Source organism: Buceros rhinoceros, unplaced genomic scaffold (assembly GCF_000710305.1).
Source record: "Buceros rhinoceros silvestris isolate BGI_N320 unplaced genomic scaffold, ASM71030v1 scaffold3756, whole genome shotgun sequence".
NCBI lineage: Eukaryota > Metazoa > Chordata > Aves > Bucerotiformes > Bucerotidae > Buceros > Buceros rhinoceros.
The window spans coordinates 168,914-179,964 of record NW_010416759.1 but is presented as its reverse complement, the minus strand read 5'-3'; the positions used below and the strand labels follow the sequence as shown (position 1 = coordinate 179,964).

The window sequence follows — 11,051 nt, the reverse complement described above, 5'->3', positions numbered from 1 at the left end:
GCATTGCGTTACAGGTCGGTTTTTTAGTTTTTGAAGGTCTTATGTGCACCATGTATCTGGGCCAGTTCCAGCTGATGCAACTGATGTGGATCATGAGTTCACATACAAAAATTTCAGTTTTGCTCATAGGTGTCTCTCAGATGGACAATACATACAGGGAAAACAAGGATGGATGAAGATATTTGAGCAGCTCCTAGTACTGGAGTCAATGGTTAGGAAGGAAGATGGGCTAATTTAGAGATGTGGGCGTATAAAAGCTTGGAATGCTTGATGAGGTTTTTTTTATTTTTTAATCAACGTAGGTGGAAGTAAACATTTATTAACATTTGGTCAAGTGTAGTGTAACTTGCATTTGTATTTTCATTGTTATTAATGGAGGTATGTAGAGATATACAGAAACTTTGAGACAGTTGTTTTTCTATTGCATACAGACTAGCAGTCCATTGGAAACAGAGGATGGAAGCATGAAGGTTAGATCTTAGAAGAGGGCGGCAGTTCTTCATGCACAGCTTTTGTTAATCTTGATTTTTGTTTGTTTGTTTGTTTTGTTTTCAAAAATAAAAACATGGGAAACCAAGATCAAATGATGGTGGACAGGAAAGGTGACATCATCAGCCAGAAAAACACCAGAAGTGCCTGAACCCCCTCATTCAAGTCCAAAGGTGCTAGTTTCTTCAACAGCTGTCAGCAGCTTTTCATACAGCATAGAATAGGAGGGGTAAGGTGGAAGATCCAAACGGTTGAAACATGTGTGTGCCCTGCAGAAGGAAAATATGCCACATGTTAAGGTTAATATAAATAATTGAGAAAGTAAGAATTGAGAAAAAAAAATTCCCACTGAGACTCAAGACATTCAAATTCACTCAAGAGAGATAAAGAGAAATTCTAACTAAAATTCTTAAATTCTGCTGGTACTGAAATGTATGTGCACATACACAAGAATATTTCAAATCAAAGACACAATCTAAATATCAGCACAGCATCATTCTCTGCTATCTCTGCATTAGATGTTGCAGGGATCTCCATGAAGAAAAGCGCTGGAGGTCACTGAGGAGGTGGGGTCTAGGCCCCAGTAGAAAACTCCACTGCTATAATTTTGGTTGCTTTGACTTTTTCCAAAAAAATTGCAACTCAGCTGTACATCCAATGTGAGCAGCTAGTAAGTTCTGCACCAGTGGACAAGCATAATGTGATGAACTGTACTGACAGAATGGGCTCAGCATGTGTTTATAGAGAGGCAGGGCTGACTAGTAAAAGACCATTCAGGGATCTGCTAACTGAAGAAGGAAGGTTGCTGAAAATGTTCCTGTAAGTCAGCTGTTGGCCATCTGCTGCGTGCCTGGCCTTTAAAGGTTATTTATTTGTAGTAGCCAAGGCAAAAGCAAAATATTTTGTGCAAAGCAAGCTGGCAGCTTGATGACCCTTCCTTCCCCAGTTCTATCATTACATTTACCCCCAGTTGGCAGCACCTTCAAAAGAATCCATGGAACAATTTCCACACATGCCTCCACCTTGTTGCAGCTTTTCTGGTAGCAGCAGTTAGACCCAGGTGTAGACTGCACTCACTGTGTGAGCTTCTGTACAGAAGTGAAGCAAAGAAACAGTCCCTGTCCCTGTTCATCCATTTCAACTGACTGTAGAGCTCATTCAACAAATTGGGGGGGGGGGGCATTCAAATAGTTTCTTTTTTTCCAGTCAGTGTGCAGTTTTTCATGACACTAGAACTATCTGTTTCCTCTTGCTCCCTTTGATCAGTGTGAATTGACAAAACCCTACAGAAGGAAACGTGGCTGACCGTGTCGAAGCTTCCGGCCCCTAGCAGTTTTAGAAGCCATGATGTTGGTTTACTTTTAGCTTTGCTATCTCATACTTTAATTCCATGTTCTTCAAAACATTGAAGAAGCAGAAGAGCTATCTTGGAAAAAATATTTTAAAACCATGCCAGTAATCTCTCAGGCCACCCACAAAGTGAGAAAACCACGATAGTGGTAGATGGGCTGGCCTGAGACTTGCAGATTCAGAGTGAGTTTTACCAAGCGCCAATGGTGAATCACTAAAAGCAATCAGGCGACTGAAAGAGCCAGAGGCAGGTAACCTTCACTGCCTCACGGAATTGCCATTAGGACAGCTTTTACCAGCCTTCTTCCACTCCTGAATGAAGATTTGTTAGCTGGTCACTGTCAGAGAGAAAGTACAACGCACACAGAATTTGCAGGAGTGAGCTGGGAACACAAGAGTTAGTGAAAAAATAGCATTAATAAAGTCATTATTTAATACATCTCTTGAAATTAAAGACAGCAGCTCCTGTGTATTATCCATGAGTAGCCTTGCACTGTTAGTGTTTATCTCAGCTATCTTTGGCAGCGTAAGTTGTTTCCACATCCATTGCCAATACGTATCAACCGCTGGGAGTTAATTAACTGAAGGATTCTCGTAGTCCATTCAGAACGTGTTTATCACAGGCCAGCGCCATTCAGAGACAGCTCGTCTTGAGGAGCTCAGCTGGCTGGCTCCAGAATGGAAGCAGCATAGTCGTGGTGGCTCAGGTGTGGATTCTGCTACTATAAATTGCTGAACCTGAAGTAATAGCTCTGCGTGGTACTTAACCATGGCACGTGTAGCTGCAGGAGACCACAGCATCTCAGTCATTGCTGTCACACATCCGATTGTGTGATGTGGACACAGCCACAGCCACTGACTCTGGTGTTTGCTTTCTTGCAGACATTCATCTTGACCGCTCATTATCTGTCTCATTTCATACTGGATATGCGATGCTGTTGAATTTTAGTCATTCTTGACCTAGTCAAACTCAGAAAAAAAGTAAATTCCTTTTCCTATTATGAAGCTTTCAAAGTGGGCTCTTCTGTAGAAGGTCCCAATGAATTTATTGTGGGGAGAAACTAGTATAAAGAAAGGCAGAAAAAGTTAACATGTTTAGAAACACTGATGCATTTTGCCAAGCAACACTCTTGTGTTCTCCAGTTCAACAACTTCAAAGAAAAAATCCTTTCACTCCAACAAACGTCATCAAATCAAAAAGGAAAACTAATTTTCAGGGGTACTATGCAGGTTAGGTTTTACACTTCTACCTGCTTAAGGTGCAAAACACAATATATTGCTAAGGGCAAAACCTGAGTGCAAATTCTGGTCTGTGAAACTACTGTGACACTGATGATGTCAGTCAAGCCCGCTCAATCTTACGGGAGAATTACATGCAAAATCACTGGGCCTAATTGGTTCTTTCCTGCGAAGGTCAGACATGCTGTCAGTTCTGTAACGGAACAACATATTCTGTCTCACCTGAAATAAGAGAGAGGATTGATTTGGACTCTGTCATTCAGTGGTTCCTCTCTCCTCCGACTTGCTGTGCACAGCACCTTTGCCCCTTGCAGCTGTAAGCAGAAACCTTTCTTTTCCAAACCGGGCTAAAGACAAACTGCTCAGCCCCTAGTCTGTTGTATCATGTGCTGTGTGGTACTGCAGTACACAGGGCAATTAAGAGGCAGGGATATTTTCCATAGCATCCGCTGTTTCCTAACTGTGTGCCTTGTCCTCTCAAGGGGTAACTTCCTCCTGAACCTCCTACCACTGATCCCAGTGAGAGTGACTATAGTAAGCATAACCCAGGGGATGCTGCACGTACTGGGGTGAAAACATTACGTCAGCAGTGCAAGAAACAGTCATGGCAATGAGAAAAGTCTTTCTTCCCTTGATTAAGCCTCCTACCACATAAGTCTGCTGACATTTGAGAGGGTGTTCAGGGAGTGAGAGGTCTGGAATAAGAATTAGATTAGTAAGAGCTTTTATGGAAAGGATTCTGGCTTCTCCAGAAGAAAACACAAAGTCACATAAACCAAGTCTGACCCTCACATGCCCTCGTCCTCCAGTCAGTAAATGGACCACTTAATTTCATTCTTCCTGGCAGTCTGTCTTTATTCCTCAAAGTAGTTTTGGTGGTTCTGAACCTTTAATCTTGCTCACTGCTCACAGTGCTATACTAATTCTTTTCTTTTAAGAATTCTCTCCAAAAATTAGGAGTATAAGGCTTTTAAGATTTTTGCATTCTTCTTTTCTCTGTTATTTCCTTTAATCCCCGTAACGGTGACAGGCCAAAGGCACACATGTGCACAGAACTCCCTCCTATCTTATTTATAGCTTGAATCTATCAACTCAAGTAAGACACACATTCTAACATAACCACGGCTGGCAGGCAGAAGTTGGGCATTTCTCCTTTTCACCTTGCTTTCTTTAGATGAACCCACAAACCCCTCTCTGATCAACCTCAGGACCCACAGGTATCCACTTCTCTTCTTCCGTCTCTAAGAAGGAACACTTGTATGCTGTCTGGGAAGCACTGCTTAAGAGATGAATGTAGATTGGTAGGTGGCATTTCTGTTGTGTGTGAGAAAAGAGGAAAGAGAAGAGGGATGGGAGATAAGGAACGATAAAAACCAGCAAAGCACAGACACTCAGACCAGTGGGAAAGAAGGAGACGAGAACTAAGTTCTTTGTAGTCACACACAATCTTTTTTTAATTGCTCTATGGGATTCAGGGGTGGATAAATACTTGATCATCTAATAGACAGGGACAGAATTCTCTTAAAAAAGATATTTCCTGGCCCTGGTAATCTTTGTCATGCTTAGCCTGCAAATGCTACGGTGGTAATCACTAATATTACTCCGCTGAATGAAAATCTCTTTTGATGAAAGAGTAGTTGCAGCTCAGCACTGTTGGGGAAAGCGACCTCATTGCGTCAAATGTGATTATTTGAATTACTGGGATACGTGCTGAGATCCTTACTGAATTGATACTCAAACAGAAATAACCTTGGAGCTGACCGGAGTTCTGGGCAGGTGAGAAGCGCAACCAGAGGATGAGGCAGCGGCATTTGTAGGCACTGAACACCTTCGCTGGCTGAAGATTTAAGAAGAGGGACCTGTTGCCTCCTATAGCTATAGCAGAGAACATTGCTAGTTCTTTGCCCAGGTTTGTTTTGGGCCAGGAGTTCTGCTCCCACAGTACCCGATGAAGCTATGTGATTCCAGAAAGCCAGAGTCTGTTCTTTAATGTTTGGTGGGGAACAAAGAATAAAGTTCTTGTGGAACTACTGCTAAAACTGGTTTATACATCTGTTATATCTGCAGTTAAATACCTGCGCGACACAGGAAAGGGAAGTGGGGCTTCCTGCTTCAGAAGAGGATCTAGCTGGAAGATTTCTCCATCCATACCTACTCAGGCAACCAGTTACAAGAAGTAAAACACGTAGCTCCTTTATTTTGGGAGAAAGCTTTGCATATTAGATAGGGAGTGGAAAACTCAACCTTCATGAACAAGTGGTTGAACCTGTTACTTCATGCAAAAAGCTACATCACTTTGGAAGAAACCATGTGCAGATTTACACTGCCAGATCCATAGATCTGGCAGTCTCTTTGTAACCTTCTTCAGGACTACAGATGTGGAATTAGAGCAGCATCTCCAATTCCACAGTACAGTACTTTGACTTCCTAATGTGGTGTTCTCAAAGCAAATAGAGATAGAATTATCTCTATTTGTCTGGTACACTCCAGAAACAAACCACTGGTGTAATCAAACTCTTATGTGTCTTCTGTGAAGATACTACACCAGCATTAGCCTGTTCATGTAGAGGAACTGGTACTAATGAAGAAGTCTACCAATTCGGAATGAAGTTACCGGATTCTCAACCTTCCTGAAAAGATCTTTCTGATTCTCACTGCCTTCAAGAAGCACTCCAGGTGCCATGAATTAGTGTTTTTAATTCAAAAAGCATTGCATTTTAGAAATGTACACCATGCCTCTGTTCCGGGAGTGCCATGTTGCTGTCGCAAGGGCAAAAGCATGGCTGGTTTAGGCATCATCACACCTTTGCTCGCTATAAGCAAATGGCAGTTGCACGCTCCATTGCCAAAATGTAAGGACAAGATGTAAGGGAGAATGGCCTTCAGCCTTCAGTCTGGAGCGGGAGAATACAGAAGGAGTCCTGGACTCTCCTGACAGAGCTAGAAGTTATCTCAATACTCTGTAAAGCAGCCAAAAACCCAAAGGCCAGACTGACCTATCCCCAGTGACCCACCATCTACCTGGACGTCAGGAAAGCCAAACACATCAGCTTTTCGCAAGCTTCCATAGCACCTCTCACAGCATCGCATTTATTGGGTCAGGGACTAAGAACTAAGGCCAGTAATTAAGAGGTGCAATCCATACTTAAGCATGTAAGTGACTAAAGGACATGAGAAAGCTGGTTTTTTTCCCTTGGACTTTGAAAACGTGGAGCAAGAGTAACTATCACTGTGAAACTGAAGGAATTGTCAGAGGGAGAAAGAAATTTGTTGTGGTTCGTTTGAAACAGCTAAAGTTAGTTACACTTCTATTATACCACAGGGGCCAAAAGGCTCACAGGATGTGACATATGGCTTTTTTTAGCTTCTAAGTCTAAGTAAATCTAAATAAACATGAGAAGTTCATAATCAGGCATTTAAAAAAAAGTTTAAAATAACTAAGGGTTTAGGGAGCCTCCAGGTTTAGCCTGAGTGTTTTATGTATTTCTTAACACTGTGTATACTTGGCAGCACCCCATAATTTTATAAAAATGCAGGTAATAATTCACGGTGATCAAGCTGTGTTTATTCCCCATGAGCAAGTGTTGTTTCTCTTTCCCCTGGCTGAAATGAATGCGGAGCTCTGAGAGTTCTGCAAGGTGCTAACAACTTTCACCTGGAAAAGAGGCCTCTTGCAGGGAGAGCACCAAGTTCGGTGATCCGCAGGCCAGTGCAAAGCTGTTAATGCGAATATCTCGGGGCTAACCGAACACAGGTCATAAGCAATGCCGAGGCTCACAAAGAAAGTTTAGCAGAGCAGAAAGAGGCCAATTACCCTTTCAGAACTTGATGGGTCAGCCCAGGGCATCTTCCGTGCATGTGCCAAGGCCCACCCTCCCCTCTCGCCCCTTTCCATCCCAGGAGGGGTGCAAAGAGAGCTCTGCAGAAATCTGCCCAAGACTGTCAGTCCCCGACGCTGCCTGTCCACAGGCGGGGATGCCCTTGGTCAGCTCTGAAACCCGCACGTAGAACCGGACTATATATATATGCTGCAAAAGGAGGATCTGGCCTACGCACAGCAAACTGTAGCTCTCGGGCTTTCTTTCTGCATTGCTGGCTGAAGCTCAGAGTCCATGAGTCATCTCACTGACCTGACATGTTTTCATCTGTTCTTAAATCTCAGTGCCTACATCTAGCTTTCCTGTAGGCTCCAGTTCTCCACAGAGTCTCGGTAGAGTCTTTCTGGTTGATGGACATAGATCAGAATGTACCACAGGTGATTCAGCTAAGCTATTTTAAAAGTCAGTGTTCAGCTGAGATGAACCATGCCTTAAATACACTTACTGCCCTTTTCCTGACTTTAGAGGGAGTCCACATAAGGCGTCAGCTCTGAACGTCTGCTGATACAGTGCCCTGGTCCAGCTCCTGTGTCTCTCCACTGCAGAAGCAAGAGCTTGAGCAGGTTTGGGCTAAGAGGGTGAGAGCATATTTGGACTTTCCCTCTCCAGAGGACTCTGGAGATCTGCAGAGGTCTGTGTCTTATAGTTTTGCTTCTGGGTAAACAACAAGGATGGCAAGAAACTAGAAAACTGGACCAGATCCACTGTTAATTGATTGTCTGAATATTTTTGCGAGGCCTGTGAGAAGAGGTTTTTGCTCTGTGCCGTGGAAGTAGCCTCTCTAGGACTGCAGCTGAAAGCAAATGATAGGAGCGGGAAGAAAGCATCCTTTGAGGGCAGATGTTGTGTAAAAGCATCACGTAGCGAAACTATCTCAGAGGCGCTGAGATGTGGTCCCATGAGAAATGCTCTGTAATCTCACTGGGCAAAGCCTCAGCAGCCGTAAGGACACTCAAGAAAAGGTGACTCACTTCAGCGAGGAAGGATCAGTGCTGGTCACAGATCAAGTGCTGGCGCACAACTCAAAGCTGAATGTATCGCTGGCAGTGGCATGGCTCTCTTGGGTGGCCTTAGGCAAGTTAGAGCACCCCTCTGTGCCCCAGTCCCTTTGCTCTGAAAAGTAAGACGATCCCCTCCCTGGGAAGCACTGTGGGTGCTGACTCTGTATGATGTTTTGGCTCCTGTGCTCCTGGCTGGCTGACCCGACTAGACTGGGTATTATCACCACATGGTCTGAAGTCCCTTCGCTAAGCTGCTTCGTGATAAAAAAGTGGAACCATCAGAACAAACGAAGGAATTACACTCAGGTCTCTGGTGAAAACTCAGAGACAGGTTCTAGCTTTCATGCCTCTGTAAACTCACAAGTATTTTTACTAGTATTTGGGAAGTAAAGGGAACAGAATCAGCTGACAGGCTCCTGCTGGGTATGGATCTGTTCCAGAACCAAAATAAAAAAACTAGGTTTGGACGTAGGGAAATCTTTATCTTAGCCATTTTCCAAGATTCAAAGTAGTTTAAAGTGAGCCTGCAAATCAAAAAGGCAGCAAAATAAATCACTTTTCTCTGAATATAATTACAGAACAAACTGATAATTGTTTCTTTGCTGTTTTAAGATGTCCTTATATATTGATTAACTTTCACTGGTAGAAAGATGCAGCAAAGTACCAGGCTCTTTCTCGCAGCACTTCTGCTTTTGTGTCCTAGTTGAGACATACCTTGGGAGGGAGGTTATTTTCCCCCATTTCTCTATACAGAAGCGCCGTAGCCCATTGCTCCCTCGGAGAGCTGCAAAGCCCTCATACGGCACGCTTGATGTTCCAGTGACGAACTGCAACAACCGGAGTCTCTGCTCATTGTTAAACCTCTCCACTGCTGCCCAGAACCACCGTATTACTATGTGTCCATCATGGTAACCTAAAGCAAGAAGCAAGAGGGAGAAATTAAAATCCCCTCCTCTAAGTGGGAAGCGTAACATGGAAATACGTTCCCACTAGCATGGGGCAGTAGAACTACTGAAAGATCCTGACCTAACATGAGCCGTAGGACCCAGCCCCCATCTTGTCCTGGTTGTGGATACTATAATATTACTAACTCGTTTAAAACCCTGAAACTCAAATATATATTTGAGGTACATTGGCCTTTCACAAATCCCTTGGCTAGAACTGGGGTTACCTGCATGAGATATAAGAGACCAATTGCAATATGCCACACAGTGCGAGTCCTAACGACTTAACAATTTCTGGTTCTCAAATAAATTCTCTTTTGGATTGCAGTAGTGTTCAACATACGGAGAGGAGTTTGCTGCCACAAGCCCTTCCCTGGAAAGCCTCCCACCTGAGGGGCTCTGTGCCTTGGTTTGTGCTGGTGAAAGCCAGCCTAAACCCAGGCTGAATCTGTTTCAATAGCTAAACGGAAAAAAATAGGAGGAGAATGACTTTGGGGACCCGCTGTGCTTATGGCAAACTGCGTATTTCAAGGTAACACAAAGGCTGGGCAGTGAGCAGCAAAGTCTTAAACCTTGTCTTTCAGGGGCGGATGTATGAACCTCAGGGACTTTCCTTTTGTAGTGCTGAACTGGCAGATTTCATGTTTATCCATCGTCCAAGACAGCCTGGATAAATCATTCTCAGTGTTTAAAGCAAAACTAGGCCAAGCGGTAGAGGAGAAGCGAAAAAAATCCAACTCGATGTAGTTTAGGTTGAGGGGACAGTTAGCGAGATCTGAACGTTGTTGAAGTGTAATTGGGAACTGTGAAATTCAGCTCTTGAATTTAGCTCCCTGCGGAAGCCAAGAGGACTTGTGATACCCTGCTCAGTGAGGCCAGGAGTTCATTCACAGTCATCTGAGTAAGTAACTTTTAGATCTCTTAGATCCAATACTGCCAATCCTTTTCAGTCCTTAACAGTCAAAATGCCTGTTAAGTCAGTAGGCATTGAGTGGGTAAAATCTGGATAGGAGTAGCAGAAACAATTTCAGTGTTACTGTATCTGTTGATCCAAACCTGAGATCTTACTTATTTTATTTCCTCAGCTGTTATTCACAAAATCTTTCTGAACAGAAGAGGTCATTTCCCTCAGGAAAGACAGAAGGAAAAGATGGACCAAGTTTTTCATGTTTTAGACTGAAAACAGCCAAGATACCCGTAAGCATCAGCAGGCCGTTTACCTCCACGATATTCTGTGTTGTTACGCCAGTCATTGAGATCTATTTCTGCAGTGCCAGCTATAACCAGCTCCAGTTCTCTGGCATCGAAAACAGAGACAAGCCTGGAGTCTACAACCTGGAACAAAAAACATTTGTAAGCACAGTTTCAGACTGGAAATAAAGCAGATGTGATGCCTCTTAAACCCATGGCTCTGAAGGCCAGCTCTGTATGGTGACGAAGACTGCACGCTGACAGCTGACTTCCACTCCTCTGTGGATAAATTGTGCTCTTCTTCAGGGAGTCTGCCGATGTTTTGAGCTGCAAACAATGACGACACGTGAAATTTGGCCAGAATGAAACAATACAAGTGACAGGACATGATCTGTGCAGAAGATTCTACATTGTTACATACATTACATTGTGATAGTCAAACAAAGACTGGACGTGTAATATGGACAATTTATTTTATATTTGTTTTGCAATGGAATTTGATGACAATTGTGTAGGAATGCCCTCAAGTCTTCATCCACTGAAGATGCAGCTGAGGTTCACTTTCTTCATTATATGAAACTAAAAGCTTTAAGGGTCTGCGATATTCACAAGGAGGAAAAGCTAAAGAACCATATGCACACTGTAGTAAACAGTATGGAGTCACTTAGCCAACCCCTTTCAACAGGAAAGGGCTGACCGAGTCCATTCAGCTACAAAACCACCCTCACTGGGCTTCCATCCCCAGTAAATCTCAGCACACGACTGCCTGGAGCCATCAGTTATCAGTATATTCTGTGTGTTCACCACCTGCTGTTTCATCTCCAGGGTTGCCATTCTTTCAGTATATTTCCCTCCGCAAGATAGCCCTCAACATCTACTTAAATCATGCAGCTGCCAGGGCAAGATACTTATTTGAATATGATTAGTAAGGAGCAAGAATAGGTGACTGCGTGGCTTGG

At 43.5% G+C, this 11,051-nt stretch overlaps 1 protein-coding gene across 2 annotated transcripts in view; it reads right to left on the bottom strand.

The window, feature by feature from the left end:
- Window positions 1-264: 264 nt before the first annotated feature.
- The window catches only part of HECW1 (HECT, C2 and WW domain containing E3 ubiquitin protein ligase 1), a 166,061-nt gene continuing 155,274 nt past the window's right edge, over window positions 265-11,051 (bottom strand). For both annotated transcript variants that reach the window (XM_010137917.1, XM_010137918.1), the window contains 3 exons: window positions 10,122-10,236; window positions 8,672-8,870; window positions 265-758 (listed from right to left, as the gene is read on the bottom strand). In XM_010137917.1, the coding sequence (XP_010136219.1) occupies window positions 647-758; window positions 8,672-8,870; window positions 10,122-10,236 (426 nt within the window). In that variant the 3' untranslated portion in view covers window positions 265-646. The remainder of the gene's footprint in view (window positions 759-8,671; window positions 8,871-10,121; window positions 10,237-11,051) is intronic.